The 25984-nt window shown below is 41.6% G+C and overlaps 1 protein-coding gene across 5 annotated transcripts in view; it reads right to left on the bottom strand.

The window, feature by feature from the left end:
- The window catches only part of SORCS2 (sortilin related VPS10 domain containing receptor 2), a 2087100-nt gene that overhangs the window by 87046 nt on the left and 1974070 nt on the right, over window positions 1–25984 (bottom strand). For all 5 annotated transcript variants that reach the window (XM_086964129.1, XM_086964126.1, XM_086964127.1 and 2 more), the window contains exons 21-22: window positions 23051–23174; window positions 17543–17655 (exon numbers count right to left, since the gene is read on the bottom strand). In XM_086964129.1, coding sequence (XP_086820255.1) covers window positions 17543–17655; window positions 23051–23174 — 237 coding nt within the window. The remainder of the gene's footprint in view (window positions 1–17542; window positions 17656–23050; window positions 23175–25984) is intronic.

Here is a 25984-nt window from a genome sequence, read left to right as displayed (position 1 = left end):
GAAAATTTGCATGAGTATAGTGGATAAATGCATTTGACTATAAAACTCTTTGCTAATTTTTCTTTCCAAACTTTATATTGGGCCAGATGCACTAAGCATTTTAAGGGTCGCAAATGCTCCATTTCAACACTTGCAACCGATTACAGCACACATAAAAGGAAGAAAATGACTCAAATGATTGGTTTTGTGCAGGAAGTTGCCCCTTCCGGTCCAAAAACAAGCCTGCTTGCTATGCAGGCACTCTTGCACCTTTGTACAAGGGTGCCCGCGTTAAAGCTAGAGAGCACGTTGTGCGCCAGCACTGTAAAAAGACAGAAATGCACTGTGCTATTTAGAAAAATAATTCTATTTTAATGCAACCTCGGCCAAATTTAGGATAAATGAGGTGGGCACTCTATGAGGTCTCTCTCTCTTATCAAGGTATAGTTCCATCACCTCCAACGCCTCATCCTGTGGGATCTGCGTGTAGAGGGATGTCACATCCATTGGGGCCATTATTTGTGTCTGTGAGTCAAAGAGGGTTCCTTCCACCTTCGTCAAGAAGTCTGTAGTATCTCCTAGATAATATTTAATCTTTGAGGAAAGGCTTTAAGAAGAAATCTACATACTTTGAGATAGGCTCGAGGCATGAGTCACACCCCGAGACTATCGGACGCCCTGGTGGTTCACTCAAGTTTTTGTGAATCTTTGGCTGGAGGTAAAGGACAGGCGTACTGGGATTTCTTTTTAAAAGATAGTCGTGTTCCTTTGCCCCCAAAAAACCTTCATCTCTGCCTAATTGTAAGATTTCTGCAATCTTTCCTTGGATCTGTCTAACTGGATCATCTGACAGTTGTCGATACCAAGTTTCATTCTTGACCTGCTTGAGTCCCTCAGCTAGATACATATCACGGGGCCAAACTACTATCGCGCGCCCTTGTCGGCCTGTTTTATTACCACCGATGAATCTTCCTTCAGGCTCTTTATTGCCCAGGATCCCTGTCCTTTACCCCATAGAGTGCCTACCTCATTTATCGTAGAGTTGGCCGAGGTTGCATTAAAATAGAATTATTTTTCTTTTAATGATCAATTTTTTATGCAAGTGAAGGGGACTGCCATTGGGTGTCCTTATGCCCCAGAGATGGCAGTACTCTACATGGCACAATATGAAGAGAAATTTGTGGAGACCAACAATCCATTTAAAAACCACATCTCCCAGTGGTTACGCTATATAGATGATATCTGGCTCCTGTGGCAGGGGAGCCAGGTAGAACTATTGGCGTTCCACGAATGGCTCAATGCCAGACATGCAGGCATAACATTTTCCATTGAACACAGCAAAACTAGAATGACTTTCTTGGACGTAGAACTCACATGCATCCAAGGGCAACTAAAAACATCACTGTACAAGAAAGCAACTGACAAAAACACCATCTTGAACCATAGAAGTGCCCATCCAAGGAATTTAAAATCAAATCTTCCTTATGGGCAACTACTACGTATAAGGAGGAATTGTACAGAGTTGAGTGACTATGAACAACATGCTCATAACTTCTGTGGAGAAATAAAACAGAGGTGTTACCCGAAAAAACTTTTAAAACATTAATTTAAAAGAGCACGGTTTACACCTCGCGAATGCCTCCTCGAAGTTAAAAAGAAACCAGACTTAGACAGATTAGTGTGTGTAACAACTTACGGACCAGACACACACAAAATGCGGCAGGCGGTACTCAATAATTGGCACCTCCTTGAGGGCCTGGAATGCTCTTTTCCATGACCCATTTTCGCCTATAAAAAGAACCAAAGTATAGGCCAAAGGATTGTCAGAGCAGATGTTGCATTACCAAAAGTGAAAAGTGACTTGCTGTCCCAATGGAATTTGAAACCTGTTGAGTGCCACCACAAACGTGGGAACTGTGTGGCTTGTCCGAATACCATCGAAGGGAAGGATTTCTGCCATTCAGGAATCAAATGGAAACATCTTGAGTTCTCAAATTGTAAGACTAAAAATGTAATTTATGTGATACTGTGTCCATGTATGAAGGTCTATATTGGCAAGACTAATCAACAAGTCAATCTGAGAATCAGCCAACATAGATCACGCATAAAAAAGAAAGTAATGACGGCACCTATGGTCGAACACTTTGTCAATAAAGGACACAAAGAGAATGATTTTAAATGGTCAATTTTGTTTGCAATGAATAAAACAAATCGCCCTCCTGATGTTGACAGAGTGTTGTTGCAGAAGGAAGCGTATTTAATTTTGAAATTCAACAGCACGCAGACAGGGCTTAATAGTCTGTCCGAGTTAGCAAGATTGTGAATCGTATCAATGTTTATTGGAAAGGTAAACACAAAATAGAATGGTGTTTAAAATCTTCAGTTTTTTCATGAGGTGTCTTGGTTCCGATCTTATATCATTAACGTATGATAAACCATGGTCTAGAAAATGTTTTCACATAAGACATTATGGTACTTGAGCGGTTACACACTAGGTACACAATCCATTATTTGAAATATCCAATGTGCGTTTAATATTTAAAAACTACGTGTCCCATAATTCCCTGTTTTACACCACAAAGAAACAAATAGGGAAAGCACCAAGATGGCCGCTGCCTTTAGCCGATAGAGAGATAGACTGGGGCGCCATCTGAAAGAAAGATAAATTCATTGTATTCACCCTGCCTGATGTCGAGTCAGCGCTAGCGTTTTATACGCTGGAGGGAACACAATCTTAATATTCGATGTTGTGTTAACAGGGACCCCTTTATCATGAACACAATGAGGCGGTTTAGAAAAGAAAGTACGCGCCACTGGAAACAGGTACGCTTTCGCTAGCATGTTTACAAGAGAACGTTGCAACATTGTAGCAAGCGCGTTTAAATACGAGGGTCTAAATGGTTCCCCGCTTACCTTCTTTCCGACAGTTTGGTGACAGCCGAGTACAGCATAACTGTTGAATAATGAACATGGCCTCTACTTCCCATAATAATATCTAAGGTATGTTACATAAGCGGCCCAATAATAATAATAATACGCCACACTCGTTTACTGGTGGTTCGAAATTGGTAACTGCTCTCATTTCCCCTACTAGATTTTGTGGTGTGATCAAAACTGGAATTGACGACTACGATTTGGGTAAAGCACAATCCCTCACATGGAGTGATTTCATATAGTCCATTGATTGTATGAATTACGGCTTGTGTAATTAAGAAAAGTGTCATCAAAAAGCCCCCATTTTTTCTAAAAAGCTGGTAGGTTGATTGAAATAGAATCATAAAGGTACAACTTTTTGCCTAGCTCTAATAGTGTAACTTAAATAGAGAGGTCTCTTCAAGTTGGTAAATAAAACTTTATTGTTTCCTTACATCCTACATAGATAAATGACAAAGCCCTGATGAGACTCCGGGAATTGGTTTCCTGGATTCGAAACGCGTCGGCGAATGTGCAGGAGTCAAATTTTGTCATCAATAACGCAAAACTAGCAATTGCTGTCATTTAATGAGTGTACTCCTTGCCTTTTGACTTTGTCTTTCATTTTTTGGAATAAGAAAACATACAGAATTAGATTGTTTTATCTTATGTAAAGGTTTCTCTGTGATGTATGATGTAAAAAAAAAATTTTTTTTTATTTAGTGTATATATGAAAAATGTGTTCATGTTTGTTAATTGTATTGTATATTATTGTAAATAGATGTATGTACAGTAGTTCTATTTTTCTGCACAATTGAACAAAAAAAAGTTTTCGAAAGAAGATAAAAGAATGCTATAAATAAAAATACCAGGTCAAACCAAAGAAATTGTCGTTCGACTTGTATAAGTAAGACCAGGTATAAGTAAGGGTGGTGGAGGCAAAATTCTTGTGTTTCACGTTACTATAAGGTCCAGCCTACCCCACGCTTCCAATGGGCCTAACTCCTTAGTTTTACAAAACTTTCTAAAAGTGCCATTTTCAGAATAGCAACTTAAAATGTGATCAATATAAAGGAGTTTAAAGTACAATTCATGTAACTGTAAATAGTGTATCTCTATCTGGTCCTAAACAAGATAACATTTATTAAGTGTATTAAGGTAACTCAATATCAGTCTGTGGGAGAGTGTTGGACCTGGCCCTTTCTGCAGGGTCAACCCCAAACATTTTGCCTTCCTCCTCCCCATTTTGCGGAGTTCGTTTTTGTTGGCTTTACCACTCTGGCACTTTACCACTGCTAACCAATCCTAAAGGGCATTTGCTCTCTACTTAAAACATGGCAACACTGGCTTGTCCACAATTGACATATTTAATTTACTTATAAGTCCCTAGTAAAGTGAACCATATGTGCCCAGGGCCTGTAAATTAAATGCTACTAGTGGGCCTGCAGCACTGATTGTTGCACCCACTTTGGTAATCCTTTATACATGTCTCAGACCTGCCATTGCAGAGCCTGTGTGTGCAGTTTTAAACTGCCATGTCGACCTGGCAAGTTAACCCTATCGCCAAGCCCAAACCTTCCTTTTTAATACCTATACGTCACCCCTAAGGGAATCCCTAGGCAGCCCAAAGGGCAGAGTGCAGTGTATTTAAAAAGTTGGACATATACCTATAAGTTTTACATGTCAGCAGGTACTTTATTTTATGAGTACTTAAAACCATTTCAATTTAAAAACATGTAAGAAGAACATAATCAATATAAAAACATATTCAAAATAAGTTAATTTATTGCAAAAAATTATTAAGAAGCGAAAATATCTCAGTGCAGATAACAGGTTAATATTTTTTTAAAATCAGTTAATTCACCGTGTGGTGGTTAGAAGGATAAAACCCGTTCAATGCAGCAACACAGGGCATTTCTAAGCAGAAATATTCTCAAGTGTGGGGATCAAAGTTTCCACTGCACAGCCTGGTGCCCTAAGGCTGATATAGCTGGGGCAGAGTCAATTGTGCATTTGGCTGCTCCTTGCTACAGGCCAGGGTAAGAGCCGGCAATTGGGTGTGGCAGCTTGACCTTCAACAAATGACAGGCTTAGTATATATATTTTCCGAGTTTGGCCATCTCTGCCACTGTTTCCATGGAGGATAAGGTATGTTGAGCTTCTTTAACCAAGCAAGTGCCATGCTGTAGAAAAATAGACCTCAAGAGAGTGTGACGGGCGATATGCAGTTCCGGGCAACAAAATATTATATGAGCCAGTGATTCCCATCTGTAGTCACACACCCGACAATGTGTGATATTTTCAAGTGATTTCCAAGCCGGGTTCAGTTCCTTGATTGGAAGTGGCACCAGTCTTGCCCAAACAATTTGTTTTAAATCATTTTTTTCTAGTGCCTGATAAAGGTGCGGTTTGCATGACTGGTTTATTTAGGGTTCTATTAAGGCAGCTGTAGGTCTCTCATGTAAAACATAAGACAAAGAGACGTAATAGAAAGACAAATAAGTAGTCAAAGAAATATTCTTGAGTCTTTGGAGAATAGAGTTCTTCTTTTAATGGTTTCAATCAAGTGCACATGCAGACAACGCGTTTCTCCATATACAGGGCTTCATCAGGGCAATGTGAGCAGCACCAAACAGTATGGTGGGGTGCTTGAGGTCACTTCTAAGGATGTGTTCCACTCCAGATAAAAAAGTCTTGGGGTTTAAATACACAGTGTTTGTGAATCTTCTGTTCTAAACTAACCAAAGTGACTCTCTGGGCTGTGCGGCTTTTATCCTCCCTAGCTGCTCATATATCTTGAAAAGTTAGGTCTCTCATGTGTAGCGTTTTGGTTTCCATTTCACGTGAGCAGAGTTGCAGTTGCCTTTTTATCACTGATTTGATGGTTGTTTAGTTGGTAGTATCTGAGGCCCAGTTCTCCACTGTGAGGTGTAGGGTTTCCACTACAGCTTTAAGATTAATGGATATGGGATTGTTCTTGCTTTCAAAACTTGACTTTATTTCTGCCTTCATCGTATTCTCAGGTGCAGCAGTTGGCTGGTAAAAGTGTATGGCCAAGGTGGACATGCAGTTTTAAAAGTCCATGTAGTGACCAACTCTTACATTTGTTTTTCACTACTGCTATTCCTATCTCTTCCATAGGTTAACAATGGGACTACCTTATTACATTTTATAAATGTAATTTCCAATTGTGAAAAGATAGATATTTTGAGTTTGGTGTCTCTTGACTCACAATCTAAAATCACAATGTATAGTAAAAGTTGGATTTTAAGTTGCAAGTCTGAAAATGCAACTTTTAGAAAGTTGACATTTTCTTACTTTAACCATTCAGTCCCCCTGCTCGTTTCTGAATACACGTCTGGAGTGAGTGACAACTGGGCCTTGTGAATTCCTTGTAGTCAGCCACACACAATGGGAGCTTAGATGAAACTTGATGGGCCTTAATGGGCCATAAACTGGTTTGGTGGGGTTGAAGAGCTAAGCACAGCCCCATATGTACCAGAATAGGCTGTGCTCTGTCTCCAAACAATAAACCTAGCAACCCTATATTACTACTCCAGCCAGCTCAGAGCCAGGGCAGGGGCAGAAGGGGATTCCCTGTACCTATCTCCACACAATAAACCTAAAGACCCAGTATTGTCACTCCAGCTAGCATGGAGCCAGGGCAGGGGATAAAGGGGATTCCCTGCATTTTAAGGCCACACCTAAGAAGCTTCTCCCACCTTCTAGAACCTGGGCCCCAAAGAATAAATACTGGATTTCAGACACCACAACTTCAGTACACTTCTGGATCTGAGGACATTCTGCCAGGAAGAAAAACTGCTGTGCTGCAAGTAGGGACTGCCACTCTGCTGAACTGCTTTGCTGTGTTGGCCTGCTGCCTGCTGCCTCATGCCTGTGAGTGAGAAGGACCGGACCAGCATCTCTACATTCTCCAAGAACTTAAGTGACTACAAGGACTTGCTGGCTTGCCTCCTGTTTTGAAGTCTCAAGACCATCAAAGACTTCCTTCAATTCTGCTTTTGCTACTGGACTCTACCATCTGTGGGTCCAGCCCTGCTATGAGGTACCAATCCTGTCCTGGCTCTTGGAAGTGGCTTCTTCTGCTGTTTCTCTTCAAAACTCACGCATCGTTGACTTTGTGCAAGTCAAAACCGACACATTCCCTTCGACGCCAATGCATCACTGCTCAACAACAACGCATTGCCTTCATCTCCAGGGGTTTGAAACCAACACATCGACAACTCTGCGCTGATTGGAACAAACACATTGCCCGCCTATTGGAAGGCTTTGAATGCTTTTGAACTTCCAGAAAATTAACAATAAATGTTCAGAAAGCCAAGTTCACAATAATAAAACCAAAGGCCAATTTAAAATTAACTTTTAGGGTTTCAGGCAATCAAGTAGAACAGGTACAAACTTTTGATTATCTGGGCATACGGACTTATGATAAGCTACTCTGGGGAAGTCAAGTTATAAAGTTGAAAATGGTTTTATCCTCAAAATCTAGTGCAGTAAGGAGATTCGTGAGCAAGTGCAGCCATGACTTGATAAAAACAGCCCTGACAGCATACAAAACCAAAGCAATAGCCGCCAGAACCTATGGCACAGAGATATGGGGACATGCTAATGTAAAGGCCATTCAAGTAGTAGAAAAGGCCTTCCTGATGTGTCTCTGGCACCTAGGCCCAGGGACTCCAATGACGGCACTCAGAGCTGAGCAGGGAATAAGGTCTGTGGCAGACTATATTGCTTTTCGCACTGTAAGCTACTGGACCCGTCTTTGGTCAACACAGTATCTTGTAGAGTACCAAAAGGGGCTAATGGACATTTTTTGTTTAATGAACTGCAATAAATTGCTGTGGATTAGGCATATAGTGCAATTATTAAAAGGAAAATGGCTGTCCAGACCTTTGGTCTCATCCTGAAAACATAACTAAATGTATATTACCGTTGGTGAAAAGGAAACACTGGGTTCTTATGTGGCAAAAATCTGCAGATACAAGTCGTCCTTTGTTAACTAAATATCTGGTGCTAAAGGCCGATTTCGGTTGGGAACCCTATATAAACATGATTTTTACGCCTAAAAAAGTGCTCTTTTTCTTAGTTTTAGGCTAGGCACTTTGCAGGTCCATTCATGTACCAAATTCTGGACTACGGGTCTTGGAAGGATAAAATAGATTGTGTAATTTTTCCTAGGTGGCCACTCTGTTGCACTTTTTGTTACTGTGTAAGAATTTTTTGGCCCTTTGCTGAACTTATCTTCGCCCTATGTTTCTAAAATATAGTATGAGGAGTTGTAAGGATTATTGCGCTACAGAACTGACCAACCGGAGATTTACCAGGCCATAGCCTCGTATATACACATTGCCTGGAATAAAAGACGTGTGGTAATAACAAAGGCAAAGTAGAGTGCTACTTCCTAGATTTGTAAGCAAGGAGCTCGAACATTTTAATCAACTTTTATGACCTATGTATCCCTCTATATCTATAGTAGTACATTGGGATACATTTTTATAAATTGCTTCTATTGACTTAAATTAAACTGGTATATTGCTGAATGGGATGCCTTATTGCAATTGCATGCACTACTCTATTCTATTTGTTGCACAGATATGTAACGTCAGTCAATTACGGCTTGTATTTGGCATGGTTGCACTTTTTCCATATAAGCAAGTCGGTTTCTTCGCATCAGCCTGTTTTAAAGTTTTTTATATCTGTCTATTTATAAAGCATTTTAAAGTAGTATATTTTACATAGACAACCCTGGCACTGCATGCAGGACTTTACTATGCATTTAAAAGATTTTTAAGTAACTCTACCCCTGCTGAGCTATATTTTTAACTATAATTAATTATTGCCTGTCTTTGTGCACGGTTGCACTTTTGTGTATAATTCGTAGTGATAGCTGTTTTTTCTCCCTGCATTACCCTGCTTTATAGCTCTTGCGACTATTTATTTATGAAGTACTTGTTATTAGTATATTTTATCTCTATCGTGTTGCATTTAGCACTTGATGGTGCCTCAAAATACTTTTAAATAACTTTACACCTGTGGAGTTACATCTTGAGAACGTTGTATTCTCAAGCTGCCAGGTTAATTGTTTTAGCTGTCCTTTTGTATTCAGCACTTGTTCCAGATTTACACAATTTACCTAGCTTCTGAAAGCACATAATAGTATTAATTGTTCATTACTTTTAAGATTGTGTCTGTTGGTGCTTTTACTTACAGTTCTCTATATTAGTGAGGAACTGTACTAAAGTGACTTAACAAACTCATGTTTTTTTATTGTATTTAATATTTGTATGTTTTTATTGTATGGCTTTTCTTGTAAAGCTTATCCAATAACTTAACTTGAACTTGACACATTGCCCTTCGACACCAGCGTAGTGCTGCTCAACGACATCGCTCCGCAGAGTGTGTGACTCAACGAGGATGGCGATCTGCTCAGCACTGATGCATCTCCAAAACTGAAAAGGGGTTTGCTAACAAAGCCTTCATCGACTGCGCAGATTGGAACCAACACTTCCCCTCCATTCACAGGATCAACGTCGCCTCCTAACACCAAGGGCCAGATGTGGGAGCCCAAATACCGGTCGGTAACGGCCGAATTCGGCCGTTACCGACCAGTATTTAGGATTCGGCATGTAGGGGGCATCATTTTACAGAATAGGTAATTTTACCGATTCGGTAAATTTACCGATTCTGTAAAATACCGAATCGGTAATTTTACTGATTCGGTAAATCCAAATGTAGGTGACACTCCTAAGAGTGTCACAGGCCTTTAAGAATCGGTATTTTACCACCCAATCCTATTGGGTGGTAAAATACCGAATTCAGGTGTGCATGCACATCTGTGCAATGTGACACACAGACATGCCCCTAGGGCATGTCTGTGTGCCACATGGCACACAAGTCCGGAATTGGGGTGCTAGAGGGTGTCAAAGTGACACCGTCATAAACATATAAATCAGAGCAATGCAATAATTAACCAAATTCTGAAAAGACAAATAAGTTCAATATGCACAGTTTATTATTGTAATTTAAAAGTAGATTAAAAACATATTAAGAAAATATAGCAGCATTGACTCTTTACTTGAGCCAATCAGTAAATATGTGGACCATTTTCTGAGGCCTTTGGTATGCAAATTGAAGTCATATGTGAGAGACTAAGCACATATTATTTCACTTGTTGAGGGGCTACCATTCTGTGAAGAGACTCAGTGTCTGGTAACTCTAGACATTGAGTCTCTTTACACGAATATTCCTCAGGCAGATACAGTAGAGGCCATTGATGACCTTCTATCTAGTCAAGACCTTGAAGGGGCTAATAAGGACTTTATTGTGGACTGTGTCCGACTAATCTTAACCAACAATGTTTTCCTTTTCAAAAATCAATATTTTAGACAATTGAAGGGGACCAGCATGGGTGCCACTTGTGCCCCTAGTCTGGCCTGTCTCTATGTGGTTAATTTTGAGACCAAGCATATTGACAACGAGATGGCACCCTTTTTCGAGAATGTAGCGGGCTGGTACCGCTACATCGACGATATTTCTTTCATTTGGGAAGGGACCACTGACCTTTTGGAAGACTTTTTGAGTTGGATTAATTTGGGAGACCCAAACCTTAGGTTTACTTCGACATATAGCACGACTAAGGTTGATTTTTTGGACATCTCCATTAAAAGTTCAGAAGGGGTGTTGGCAGTTGAGTTATTCACCAAACCTATGGCCAAAAACACGCTCCTCCACTTCTCTAGCTTTCACCCCAAATCCCAAAGAGAAAGCATCCCTTTCAGTCAATTCCTCCGGCTCAGGAGGAACTGCTCTGACATAAAAGACTATTATAAGCATGCTGAAATCCTCAAGAACAAATTTAAGGAGAGAGGATACCCCAAGAAACTCCTGTCCCATTCATTAAAGCGGGCTAGATTTTATGATCGCGATGCCCTTATTAAAAAAAGCCCTCTAAACAGAGTAGTATTTGCAAGTAAATTTTCCCATATTAGTAATCAAATTAAGAATGTGGTAAACAAGCACTGGCACATTCTTAATCATGATGAAGATAATGTATTGGAGAAACCACTTTTTGCTTTTAGAAAGAACAAAAATCTGCGAGTCTCACTAGTACACACTTATGGAGATGAGACAAGAGAGAACCAAAGAACACTATATAACACCAAAGTAGTAGGTACCTCTAAGTGTGGAATGTGTAACATCTGTGAACAATGTATGGTGGCATCTGAAGTCTCATGTAACAACAAAATAGTTAGATGTAAAACTCACAATAACTGTAAAAGTAAAAATGTGATTTACCTACTGGAATGCCCTTGTGGGCTTTGTTATGTTGGAGAAACAGGCAGAGAGGCCAGGATTAGACTACAGGAGCATAGATCAGCGATCAGAACAAAAAAGATAACTGCCCCAATTGTCTCACATTTTTTAGAAATGAAACATGGTGAACGTGATTTCAAGTGGTTCATACTGGAGAGGGTAAAGATAGGAAAAAGAGGTGGGAACATTGGGAAGGCACGTAAACAAAGAGAGCAATGGTACATTTCCTACCTTAACACAGTAAGAAATGGATTTAATTCCCGTGAAGAATGGGAGCGTATAATTAGTGGAGTATAGGTCCATTACATTGTCGATCTGACCTAGACTGTTACACTATCTGTATATAGAATGAGATATCTGTGGGCCCTAGTGGGACAACTGAGAAGATTGCGTCAGATATAGGGTGCTCCTAGTTGCAGTATCTACCAATCCGAATACTGAACTTAGGAATTACTTGGAACGACAGTCAGATAGCTCGAGATTGAGTGCTAGACACATCGTACCTGCCAACACCATCGTTTGGATGGCATGGCCGATGTAGAGATGCAGACAGGCGGTGCATCATGAATGATACATACATGCTGCGACACAGTACAATATTATCTAAGAAGATGGATTTTATAAAAATCTGAACTCTGCAATGTCACATAGGATCTTTAATACCAAAACTAATCCTGAACTACTTATCGCTCCTAGCCATTACAAAACTCGAACTACCAAACCTTAACAAATAATAATAATAATAATAAAGAGTTTATAGAGCGCTCAGTAACGCCATCGCGGCGTGTCCCCGCGCTGACACTGTCCCTGGATCAGCAGACAAACTACCAGAATTTATGAAGAGTATAAATGAGTTTTAAGCAAAGCCCTAAACCGTGTTTCACTGCTCTCCAGTCTCAGTGCAGAGGGAAGTTTATTCCACTGTTGAGCTGCTTGGAGTGCAAAGGAGCGTCCACCCATTCTGGCCTTCTTTATCCTAGGGACTGTCAGCAGTCAAGCGCCCTCCGAGCGGAGGGTTCTAGTTGGTTCGTATCTGGTGACTAAATCCTTTAGGTAAGTCGGTGACCTGTCCCAGACGATACGGTGACAAAAGAGAAGGCACTTATACCGCACACGCTTCTAACCACTTAAAATTTGAACTACTTAGCTCTCCCAGCCGATCTGCTGTGTGTGCTTATTGACGGATTTTTTTGACAATGCACGTAAATAAGGTAATGTTCGAGGGCGAATATGTGCCCTTTAAGATAGAACATTTGAGGCCTTTCTTTGTTCAAATATATAGAAGTAATTTTTCGCGTAGTAAATCAAAAGACTGTGAGGCAAGGTCTTATCTATAAAAAAAGGACGTTGCTATAAACTGCGCGGTGCTTTCATACTGGGTTTTCTACTGAACATCACGGGAGCTGCACGCGGGAGGCTCGGCACCTATTTCTCTAAGGTACGTCGGCAGGCTATGGGGCGATAGAGAGTAGTCGTGGAGATTGCCTGGATACTAATTACAAAACGGCAACTCTTTTTACAGAGGCAGCGTTTTTCCAAAGACTGAGAAGACTGAAGCAATCTCTCATAGTCTTAGCGCGCCTGATTTGAACTAAATCTGAGTATAACTACTGGGTACTGATTAAGCAAATACCTATACATATACCAAAAGACCCTAATGGACTTCATGTCTGTTTCCTTTCTATTAGTGTAGTATCAGTACTGAATCTTGAGAATCATAATGGTTTACCGCGTGCAAGCAAGATAAAAAGGATTTTAAGTGAGTATCTAGATATCACTACTGAAATACAGGCTAGCAATTGTGGCGGTATAGACTGATAATGACATTCTTACCCTGCAGGATTGATATAAAAATATATATCTCCACTCTGCCAAGAAGCAATATCGTGTATCCATGTGTAGGACATTGAGAGAGAAAAAATAGGATGTGAGTATTGTATCCCATCTATCTACATTAACAAAGATAAACATCTGACGCATGACGGTTATTGGTAATAAGACCAGTGTGGCAGATAAGCAGGATAAAGTGTGACTAGACCTGAAATTAATGACTGAAGTCTTATGAGACCTCAAAAAGGACAGAGACATTGTTATTTTTGCTGGAATTTTTAAGAACTATGAAAAAATCACTATCGTATCCGTATTCTCTATATATTACAGTTTCTGCGAAAAGGTCAATACAAACACCTCTAGCAGCTGGAAAAAACGATTTTATCTGAGAGGAGGGAGGTATCTATCCCCTACCTAGAAGGCAGGCTTTCCATTAAAGGTTAGTATTGGATTGTAGTGAATGGGGTAGAGGGTACCTAGCACCATTTATTTGGATCACTTAGGAGAATGAAGCCTCTGGGTCCAATCAGTATAAACGAGCTTGGAATTTCAAAAACCAGTTGTTGATAATGTGAATATGGAAAAAGTGACAATGAAATTATGTCTAATGAAGTTTAATAGAGATGGTCTACAAACAGCATTGTTTAAAATCATGTTTATGGTAGAGTGTAAACCAATGTGAAATAATAGAAAACAAGTGAATATGAAAAAAGTGACAATGAAATTATGTCTAATGAAGTTTAACAGAGATGGTCTATAAATAGCATTGTTTAAAATCATGTTTATGGTAACGCTGAGTCATTTGGGTAGGACCATGTGTATAAACCAATGTAAAATAATAATAAATAAAGTTCATTTGTATGTACAGACTGTGGTAAATGTGATAGGAGTATGTCATGAGATGTTCAGTGTGAAGAGCAATAGAGAGATAATACCGGTTCTGTTTTGTTGGCGGATTTCTGCCTTATGTACAGTTTGTTTGATTTGTCATAGTATAGAACCTAAGACATTTTTTACTTGAATTGCAGTTATCTGGGGAAGACAGCTAATATTTTTCCTGAGGAAGACGGCTGTATGATATTGTGTCCGTCGAAACGCGTTGAAAATTGGGGGAGAAGTCCAATATATTGATTAAGGAGTATTCTGACTGGTGCTGAATATACCTTCTTTGTACCTCCCTTTTTTGAGTTTTAGGAACTAACTTGAACTACTGTGTATCATTTGTTCTCATGTATATTGTCTGTTTTCCCTCGTTTTATATATTTTCTTAATATGTTTTTAATATACTTTTAAATTACAATAATAAACTGTGCATATTGAACTTATTTGTCTTTTCAGAATTTGGTTAATTATTGCATTGCTCTAATTTATATGTTTATGCCTGAGGAATTAAAGTGTAGTATGTTGTTTCGTCTTTGCTAATATGCCCCAAGGGAATTTCTCTTTTTTGACAAAGTCAATAGTTGGTACCCCATCCCTTTGGTAGAGGGTCCCTCTCTCTTTTATTAGAGTGTCAAAGTGACATCCCCTGCACCCTTGCAAGATTCGGTATTTACCGATTCGGTAAATACCGAATCGGTATTTCCCATTGATTCCTATTGGCTTCATGGCCCATAGGAATCAATGGGCAACACCGATTCGGTATTTACCGAATCGGTAAATACCGAATCCTACTGATTCGGTAATTCTGAAAATCGAATTACCTACATCTCCCCCCTTCATATTTACGACTCTTAAATACCGAATCGGTAAAATTCGGTATTTAAGAGTCGGTAAATATATTTTACCTACATCTGGCCCCTAGTCTTCGACATCGACGCCTCCTCCATCCAAGAAGTGAGACTTTGTGAGTCCTGTATCCAACTCATGCTCCATCGTGATCGGCTTGACTTTTTAGATTTGACCGGGTCCAGAGCCACCAGATAGCCCCAGTTTGTGCTTTATGACTCTAAACAACATATTGCAGTTTAATAACTAAAAATCAATTTCTCAAGTTCTACTAATTGGATTTCTGTTGTTTTTGTCTTGTTTTGTTCATTAAATTAAGCTTTATTTTTCTAACCTGGTGTGGATTATTTTTAACACATTGGTTTTTAAGTTAAGCCTGACTGCACTGTGGCAAGTTACCAGAGGGTGAACACAGGTTAGTTTAGGGTATGTCTCTGACTTACCCTGACTAGGGTGGTGGTCCCTACTTGAATAGGGTGCATACCTCTGCCAACTAGAAACCTCCTTTCTAACAGAGAGATTGGCCATACAACAGTGAAAAAGAACCTTAGGAGTTTTTGACTTCCAGCATGTGTAAAACTTAATCCCACATGTTCTACTTTTTAAATGCAATGCAGTCTGCTCCATGAGCTTACCCTTAAAATGACTTATAAGCATTAAAAAGGAAGGTTTAAGCCCAGCAAAAGGTTTGCTAAGTCAAAAAGGTGGTTCAAAGCTGCACTGCAGCGTAATGTGGCAGGCCTCGAACATGTTTTATTGTGTTGCTTTAGTTGCTTTAGTGGGTGACACAATGGGTGCTGCAGCCCACTTTTAATTTACCTGCTCTGGGTACATCTAGTACCATTTACTAAAGACTTACAAGTACATTAAATGTACCAAACAGGTGTATCATGTTTTGTAGAGAAAACACAAGCACTTTACCTCTGACAGGGGAAAAGTGCAGAGTCTAAAAGCCAACAAAAAGTGTTCAGCAAATGAAGGCAGCGGAAGGTAAAAATCTGGGGTGACCCTGCAGAGAGGATAAGATACAACAGCTCACAAGAAACATTAAGAAAACTGTGACTAATGTCACCAGCAAGATGGACTACAGGAACACCCTCTCTGCCAGGATCAACAAGCAACTCACTAAAATAATCCACACCATCCCTAACCAGGCAGCCAGAAAGAGGAAAATGTCTCTCAGGATTGCTTGTATGCAGGAAAGTGTCTATTCCTGCACAAAAACAATTATACCTACAACACAGGCTCCCTTGTAACATGACACAATGGTGCCTGCATTGGCGCTGAGCAGCTAAAAGTACGCAAGTGTTAGGAAAGGACATGAATGTGCCGTATAATGTTAGTTAAATGCAGTGTATTCCTGCTCTTTTCCTTACACGCAGCACAGCAAGGTGGCTTGCTCCATTGAGTGAAAGGTTGAAAAATATGCACCTAAATCTCCTGTCTTCTGTTCGCTCACATCGATATCTTGTTGTTTCTTCTCTATCTTCCATTTCCTCCCTTCTGCATTTTCCCTGACATCCTTATTTCTGGTCACTTTCTCTTTCTCTTTCCTTCAGACCTCTAGTCATCCATATAACCTCCTCCCTTTCTATATTTTTTCTCTCTTCCCACTTCTCTTTGTATAATATTATATCTCTTCTCCCTAAAATCCCTTCACCTACCCTTCCTTCCTACCAGATCACGGGTTGTCTGTTTAAATGATTCAGCGCATATGACTTGTAATCTGCATGAAACTAGTAAAAGGCAGGTGGGTCCTCGCTCCTTCAACTGGGCCTGAAGCACCACTGATGGCTATGCCCCTGGTGCTTTTTGAGAAAGAATGGCATTGAATAAAAGGATGAGAGGTCTTTACCTCTTCTGAATGCCAAAAAGGACAATTTTTAGCCATCACTTGAAAAGAATTATAAAACTGGGCCATGCAATCTTTATTTCTCGATAAATGCAACCAATTTAGGGCCTCATTAATGAGTAGTGATGCATCACTGCGTGAAAGCAGCGATGCGTCACTTCTCAGTTCGTCCTCCTTGCCACATGATGGATGCGTCATATTTACAGTATGACGCATCATGTCGCGAGGAGTTACAGATACGTCAGTATTTCTGACATATCTGTAGGCGCAAAAGTGACGCATTGCTGAGTGTGTCAAAAAAGTGACGCAACTCCAGCAATGGGTCCTTTCACGTGAGGCAAGCCCCATGTGAAAGGATTTGCATCAGTCTTACGCCTGCTGTGAGGCAGGCATAAGATATTGACGCATTTGCATCCTAGAAGTGCCGCAGTGAAATCTGGTAGATTTCACTGCGTCACTTCTACGAGGCTTACTTACGTGGGAACGCCCACCCTGCATACATTATACCTGGGGCAGGTATAATGTGGCGCAGGAGTTTACAAAAAAACGTTGTAAATAGTGCTCAACAGGAGGCATGTTTTACGCTGCCGATGCGTCACAAAAAGTGACACATCGGAAGCGCAAAACTGTTGCAAGGCCTCATAAATAAGGCGCTAAATATTTTGCTTAGTCGAAAGCACAATAGTTAATTTCCCTGATTTTCAAAATGGAAACAATTAAACAGGAACAAAATGCACGTTCAAAAGGCGGGAGGTAAAGATGACAGCAGCAGTATTATAAACCTTTACACACATCTATAAGCAACATGACGACTCTACAAGCAAAACATGTGAAATACCGTTGTAATGGTAGTTTTTATATTTTAATTTTGATTTACTAAAGAAAGAGCATTGAAACTCGCCGTACCTTAGAAAGAAGTCGTGTCACAATAAGACCTATATCTTCCCTCCACTCTGGTATGTTGGGGTTGTAGATGTCCAGATGTTTGGTAAACTTTAGTGGAATAACCTGAAATTGATCTGCAGTCAAGAAATATTTTTATTAAAAGTGGTAGTGATAATTGAATAGAAACCATTATGAGAGCAAAGTAATTACAGTTTATTTACTTTGGAGTAGATCACAATAAGATTATGTACAAGATCACTAGCCAGATTATGTAAAAGGTTGCACTGGTACAAGTTGGACCAAATACCTTTTGGACTTTTGTTGTTGTGTGCATCTGCACCGGCCATATTTCAACAATGTTTACACCTGCACAAAAATGGAGCAAACTTCATTTGCTATTATTTTATACTGTTATGTAATTGAGAGTTGAGCAAATGTATTTTCTCCATTTTTAAAATGTGAAAGCTGAAAAGAAAGGACCAGACTTATCAACACTTTAAAATGTCACCAAAAGTGTTGACTTATTATTTAATTTCCAGCGCAAAACTTCATTTTCACTGGGAAGAAAGTCTTGTACCAGAGGCAGTCTGTGATGTGAGTCCAAAGTAATCACTTCCGAAATATGCTTCTTAAGGCCACTTTGCTTTTCAAACTTTTTTTTGCAATATTTTGCCTTTTTGTGGTACTTGAGCAACATATTTGCTGACTCCGAAGGACTAGAACTGAGAAAAGATGCAGGTCCGTCAGTGGGCCTCCTGTTCATCTAGAGACCTCAGGGACATCAAAGATCTCCTGCGAGGGACCAACACCATGCTGTACCTGACCTACATAAACATGTCCCCAGGCATGGCATACTTATTCTGGATAGGGGTCTCCACTTTTTCATCCTTGGGCAACAGCTCGCTGTGCACGATTGCATTTGTTTGGAAAAACATTTATGATTGTTTTAAAAACATATTGATTCTAGAAGAAACCCAGGAGTGTTCACTCTAGTGATATATAAGACCCTGTTTCCCCCCTTCAAATTAGAGGAGAATTCCTTCCAAGCTGAGACGGGGTCCTGCCTGTTGAATCTTTGGCACGCACGGTCTAACATCTCTTGCGGGATATCATCCTCAAAGTAGAGATGGGGCCCTTCGTTCTCAACCATCAGTCATTGCCTCTGACCAATCGACTATTACGTACAAGCAAACACCCCAACTACCTAACGGACTTGAAAATCCTTACTACTTCTCTATGAAACTTCTACTTGCCCCACCACAAATATGGAAGAATATTCTATTCTCCCAGTCCCATCAACCCAAACAGAACATCCCAATTGAATCACAGAACGTTAAGCCTGAATAACCTTCAAGCAATAAACCCTACCGCCGAAATCTACAAACCGTCATCAGGAAATGCTCCAAACCTGATCTCCTGCCTCCTACTAAACTGCCGCTCAGCCCCAAAACACGCCTCTGACATCGCCGACCTCATTCTGAATCTGAAAATGGATGTAACCATCATCACGGAAACTTGGCTCACAGAATCATCCTTGCCATGCCTCGACCTTCCCCCAAACTACAACATCATACGACCAGACAGACATCACAAAAAGGGCGGAGGCATCGCCTGCATACATCGATCCAACGTCACTATCTCGAAGTTTCACTCCGAGCTCCTAGAGTCTTGTGAATATCTCGGGATTTCTTTAAAATCCTCATATCATAATTCCCACAAACTACATATACTCTACCATCCCCCAGGTAAGAACGCTGTATTCAAAGATCAACTTATGGAAATCATACAACTAACTGAACCCCTTGTCAACTTCAATATCCATTGAGAAGACCCCCTAGACAAGCAGGTCAACGCTATCACAAACTTCCTAGCAGGACATTCCCTGATCCAAGCCATCTCAAAGCCCACTCACACCAAAGGTGCTACACTTGACTGGATCATATCTAAAGAAAATATGATTGAATTTATCTGGATCTCCCTGTGTGACTGGTCAGACCATCACATTATTACCTTCCAAATTCCCTCCGCTAGAAAGACTCACAGCAACTCAAGCCTAAACACTGGATAAAAGACACAAAAAAAACTCAACTGGAACAACCTAGAAATCTCACTGTAAGAAAGTTCTCACTCCGCCCAATAACATGTCAGACGTCAATGACCTCACTGCTGGCTACAACTCCACGCTGACCAAAGTCTTTGACCTAGTAGCCCCACCAAAACTCAAAAGAATACCAGGCAAATACAAAAACCTATGGTTCAACAGAGCCCTGAATGAAGAGAGATGTAAACTAAGATTAACTGAAGGGAAATTGAGACAACATCCCCTCCCCCCTCCAACTTAACTACTTATGAAATCTAGAAACTCCTACAACAAAAGTATTCTACATTCAAAGAAAGACTTTGTTAGATAAGAACTAGACAATGTCAAAAATAGACTGAAGAAACTCTTCGAATTGCTAAAACAACAATCTAACAAATTGGCCAAAACTGCTCTCTCGACTTCAAACTCACAGCTTAGTAGTGAAGAGTTTTCTTCATTCTTCACAGCAAAAAATCAACTCCCTCCAAATCGAGCTAATGACGGCAGCAACTAACTCAGCTACCCTGAAGAACACACAAGTAAAAAATCCTAAACAACTTGATCTACCTTTGCCTAAAAATAACTCTCATTGGTCTACCTTCAAACTTTACGATCTCAGTAACATCTCTAAAACCTTAGCTACTCCCAAACCCAATGACCACTTTACCAACCCTGTCCCCTCAAACTGACTGCCCTACATCTACCATATCATCTCCCCTCTCTGGACCAAAATCATCAATGCCTCGCTAGCGCAAGGTCACATCCCGGATTGTCTAAAACTTGGTCGAGCCACCCCTATCCTAAAATATCTGACAGCAAACCTCTCCAACCCTAATAACTTCTGACCTACAACTAACATTCCTATGCTAGCCAAGGTCCTAGAAAAATGTGTTCAGCAACAACTGAACATGGGTTTCTTGACTACATACATACACATGCATAAACATGCTACACATGCAGATCTAGGCTAGGTACATTTAGGCAAATTACTTAGGGCACGCATTTTAGGAATATGCAAGTGCTACTGTTGTTATCTGAGATGCTTATGCTCATCTTATTAGCACTAAGGTAGAAATGTAGGTACTATTTACTATATTGTACTAGCAATCTCTTTCTTATGCTTCTGTCTCCTGATGGTCTCAGCACATATGTTTTACACAAGGCTGCCGCTGGACCAATAAATACTTCTTGAAACGTCCTAGTCGCCATCCTGTAGTTTTTCTGAGAGTAAGCAAGCACGAATGTCTGAGCGAAACCTACTGGCACTGTAGAGCTAGTTGGTCTAAAGGCTGACATGTCCTGGGGGGGTGTCCGCAAGCAGTTGGAACGCCAAGCCCTCAGTATAGGTCATCCAAAACTAGCAGGTCCTGGGGATTCCTAGGAACTACACTACAGAACTGCAGGGACCCTAACAGTCATAAGCATCTAGTTGGTGGTGAGCGGATTCACTGTTTGTGGTACCCTGCATGGCCCATTTTATCAATCGTGCCGCATCTCTCTCCTGTGTCATGCCATCTGCATGCTCATTGCGTGCGGTGTCCGACCCTCAGAGAAGGGGGTGTACCGGTAGTATCATCTCATTCTACCTAGTGGGGCTGTGCTGAACTTGCGCCTATGTGTGTGTGACCGGACTGGTCAGGTGTAACCTGTATCATCGTGCACCGGACTTTGCGCCTCATTTCCAGGGAGGTAGGGAATTTGCAACTCTTCGTTGTATGTGACCGGAATTGCCTGGTGCAACCCATCTCAATGTGCCCTGGGCGCTGTGCCCGGATTGCCTGTGCACGACCCTGATCAACGTGTACCGGTTGGGGTGCCTCCTCCTACTTAGTGGCTCCCCTGTGTTACTCCCCATTCATCTGTTGTTCTTTTTCGACCCTCATGGCGGCAGACCAACCTCCCTCTCCCCACCTGGCCCCTCCCAAAGACATCTTGGTGAAAGGTTAGGGAGAGATTCACTGGGTTGAAGGAACGCTTTCAAGACACTTTGGAAGTTAGTCATGTTTAATGTATATTGAATTAATAAACAACTGTTGTTGTGTTCATCTTTAAATTAGACAGACAGCGCCACCATGTGGCAGACTGTTACAAGCCCCGGTGTTGACAATTAAGTGCCACTGCCAAGGCTCAAAGTAAGCACTGCATTTCCTGCTGGAGTGTTTACTGAGGTCTCCCACAAATGTATAAAACAATGAGGACATCTAAACAAGGAAATCTTCATAAGTACTAACCAGTACATCCAATGCAGTGAGTGGTAATTGGTGGGCCTCCCTGGGCCCACTCTTTCTTCCATGAGCTTGTATATCCAGATGTGTGGCAGTAAGTGATGAATCTTGTACTGCTTCATTTACCCACATCACCAGGGTACATAGACACAGCCTGATGGCTAGTGCCACTTGCCCTTTTCAAAAAGGATTTCTGTGTGACGAGATAGAAATCCATGTAATCCTAGGCAGGCTCACTTTTGGTTCAACCACCTGGACTCGCTGGCGTCAGCTGGATTCTCGTAGGTCCCAGTCTGAACTGCGGAGGTCATATTTATTCATTATGGCAGTTCTCATGACGTTTTAACAAAATGCCCGGTTGAATTTGTTTTCAAATGCATTTGTTTTACCCTCACTTTTTAGCAACTAGTTTAAATGTATCCATTTTGTTTTATTTTTTTCGAATTTAAGTTTTTTCATTTTACCAGTGTGCCCCTTTACGTTTTTCCCCACTTATCTACCTTTGCTTCTGTTTGTCTTTATGCCACATACAACACGGCAGATATTTTATTTGAGAATGTTCTTGCTACTCAGGCCTGGCTATCAAAGCTGAGCAGAGGCCAACATGAATTTTCATTTATTTGCCATTGTGTTAGACTATTGTTCTACATCATAACAATAGCACACACTACTTTTTGCACAGACATCTCTTAACCCCTTCGCTGCGGCGGCTATTCCGCCGCAGCGCTAAGGGGGTGAGGCAGCCGCGCGGCGGTTCCGTGCTTGTGACGGAACCGCTCCGTCACGGCTCGCGGGTGAGCTGTGCTTGTGATGGAACGGTTCCGTCACGAACCCGCCCGCCCAATAAATCGTCAGCGCAGGCACGGAATTCGCGCCGCGCAGGCGCGGCGAGCGGGCTGTGACGGAACCGTTCCGTCACAAGCACAGCTCACCCGAGGCTTGTGACGGAACGGTTCCGTCACAAGCATGCAAGGGGTTAAGACACGTTTAAACCACAGTAGTGGAAAATAATGACTATACACTAACATTTGAAATGGCATACATTATATCTATGAGGGACAACAATCCGTCCCCTCTTTTCTTTCCTCCATTTTTAACTTACAAATTGACATCTATTTATACAGAGAAAAACGTCCTACATGTCTTTGCAAGCATAGCGAAGCATAACCTTGTGTTCTGAAAAGTCCATGTAAGATGAAACTTTACTAGGGAACAATATCTCACCAAAAACATGAACTATCTTGGAGTCTTGAAGCATGGAACTCCCACAGGAAGCCTGGACTGTTACTCTGACCTCCCCAGCCTCTGCAAATCTTGTCACCAGAAATCGATCCAAGGACAGAAGTGGCTGAAAGAATAAGAGACATGGGTTACAATTAATAGTGCGTACATGTCAGAAATTGGGTTTCTGGTTGGCAGAGGTATGCACCCTGTCCTAGCAGAAACCACAATCCTAGTCAGGGTAAGTCACAACACACCCTAAATTATCCGGTGCTCACCCTCTGGTAACCTGGGACAGAGCAGTCAGCCTTAACTTAATAGGCGATGAGTAAAATATTTGTGAAACATTTCAAACAGTAACACAGTGAAAACATCACATAAAGACTGCACACCAGGTCAGGAAAAGAGATTACAATTTTATAAATAAAACAAGGTCAAAACGACAAAAATCCAGGACGTCGAGATATGCATTTTCAAAGAATACGTGTAAAATAGCCCTCACAAGCAATAGGCGCTTAAATGGAACATATGATCACTCTGGATCGGGATACAGTACAAACTTCAAGTCCAAGGCAATGGAGCACGGGGTGGATACAGGGACCCACTTGGGCTAGCTGAGCTAAAGCACCTTTATGCGGAATGTGTCGCCATTGATGATGGTGCGATGTGCAGCAGAAGTAGATGTGTCTGTCGAGCCACGCAGTGCATGAGATAAGTTGATTATCTCCACGCAACTGCGGCAATGCATCGGTTCTAAGTGCAGCACGTGATGCGTGACTGTTGCTCCTGCAGTAGGCAATGGGTAGATTCCGAAGGTGATGCACTGGTCCTGAAGGAGATGCGCAGGGCCGGCTCCATGCAACTGTGAGGATGTGCTGGTTCCGAATCACGCTAAGGTGAAGATACACCGATTCTGATGAGCATGCATGGGTTCTGGTTGAAGGTGTACTTTATACCAACTTCCAAGGGACCAGGACTGGGTTGGTGCCACTTGGCAGGGCAAGATTTGCAGCAAGGAAAGTCCAATTGCCGTAGCAGGATGAGTTGAATTATTTGATGTCCCTCAGATTTAAAACAGGAGGCAAGCCAATAAGCTCTTCGGGTCACTCTGTGTTCAAGTGATGCCGGTCCAGTCCTTCTCACCAAGGTAGGAGACCTTAGGCTGCAGGGCAGCTCAGCAAGGCAAGAACACAGCAAGGCAAGAGTCCAGCAAAGCAGCAGTCCAGCAGAGTGGCAGTCCTTCTAGGAGCACACCAGCTCTTCATCCTGGCAGAGAGGTCACTGGCCCAGATGCGCACTGAAGTTGTGGTTTTCAGTCTGCACTTTTACTCAGTTGTACCTTTGAAGTGAGGAAGACTTCAAAGAAAGCTAGTAAAAAAACACCAACTGGAAATTTTTACTCTCTTAGACTCAGAAAGCCTGACATCCTTCTGCTCACCGAAACCTGGCTTACTCTCGAATCTTCACCCGATATCCTGGCGGCACTACCAAACAAATATTACATTCTTTAAACTAACCTCCAGTCAGGTACATTGGGTGGTGGAGTAGCGGCTATTATCTACCAGAATCTCAAATTCCCTGCTCTTACCCCACTCTACCTCTCCACAGTAGATAACGCTGTAATAAAACTTGAGTCCGACCTGGCCCATCATTTGTGTTCTACTTTACACTCCCCCTGCAGCACATGCCCCTTTTTCCTCAATCGATGGGGGAACAAGTTGCAAACCTGGTAACTAACCATGTCCGAATCTTGCTGATAGGCAACTTCAACTATTGGGCCAAAAACAATCAAAGGAGGGCCGCAATCTGCCGAGTTGACTGAATTACTAAACAACTTGAATTTCACTCAACATGTATCCTCAGCCACACATAAAAGGGCACATCTTGGACCAAATATGAACCATCAACTTGGTGGCATCCGCAATGTCCATCACACCTTGCATGTGTTCAGACCACCACCTGATACAATTCACATTAAAGAACCCTACCACCGGTAAAATTCACACCAATAGGGGGGGGGGGGACTGACGAGAAAAGGAAATACCATTGATAAAAATGATTTCCACACCACACTGGCCAACACAGCTCCTAAATCCATATCTGATGTCAACCTCCATGAGGAAACTAACTCAGCTTGGCTTCTAGCGGCCAGCAATAAACACGTCCCACTCAAAAAAATCTGACTAACTCGCCATTTTGAGGCACAGAAATGGATCTCCCCTAAACTAAAACTACAAAAACTCACTTACTGTCAATTGGAAAGGAAGTGGAGACAGAACTACTCACAAACAGAAAAAAATCACCTACCAAACGGCTATGAGGGAATATAAGAATGCGATCACGACAGCTAAAGCAGCACACTTCTCCTCCAGAATCCTAACCTCCAACAACCAAGCTAAGGAAATGTTTGCAATTGTAGATGAACTGTCCAACGCAGATTGAGTTCTAAGTAAGCCCACACTGTCTCAGGGCCACTTCGACACTCTGAACAACTTTTCTATTCATAAAATCACCTCTATCAAAGGCAGTCTCCCCATACATACCTCTCAAGAAATCTCCCCTCCCATGCCCAGGAATCCCTACTCCCTCAAATCTTTTCTGCCCATCGACACCCAGACCTTTCACGATCTGCTGTCCAAAGTCAGATCTAGGTGCCCCATGGACCACTGACCCTCACATGTCCGAAAAGCTGCTTTCACCACCTTTCTGGACCCTGTTCTCGCCCTCCTGAACAACTCTTAATCCCAGGGCGGTGGCCCTTAAGCCTTCAAAGAGGCAATAGTGGTCCTCCTCTTAAAGAAACCTGGACTGACCCCCAGACGCTGTCAAACTACTGCCCCATCTCCTTGATCCCCTTCCTAGCCAAGATGCTGGAGGCCAATAAGGTGAAATGCCTGTCCAACTTTATGGAACAAACTAATTTTCTTGACCCACACC

This window comes from Lissotriton vulgaris, chromosome 3_2 (genome assembly GCF_964263255.1).
Source record: "Lissotriton vulgaris chromosome 3_2, aLisVul1.2, whole genome shotgun sequence".
NCBI lineage: Eukaryota > Metazoa > Chordata > Amphibia > Caudata > Salamandridae > Lissotriton > Lissotriton vulgaris.
Note: the sequence above shows the minus strand (reverse complement) of the source record. Positions and strands in the feature narration are given on the sequence as shown.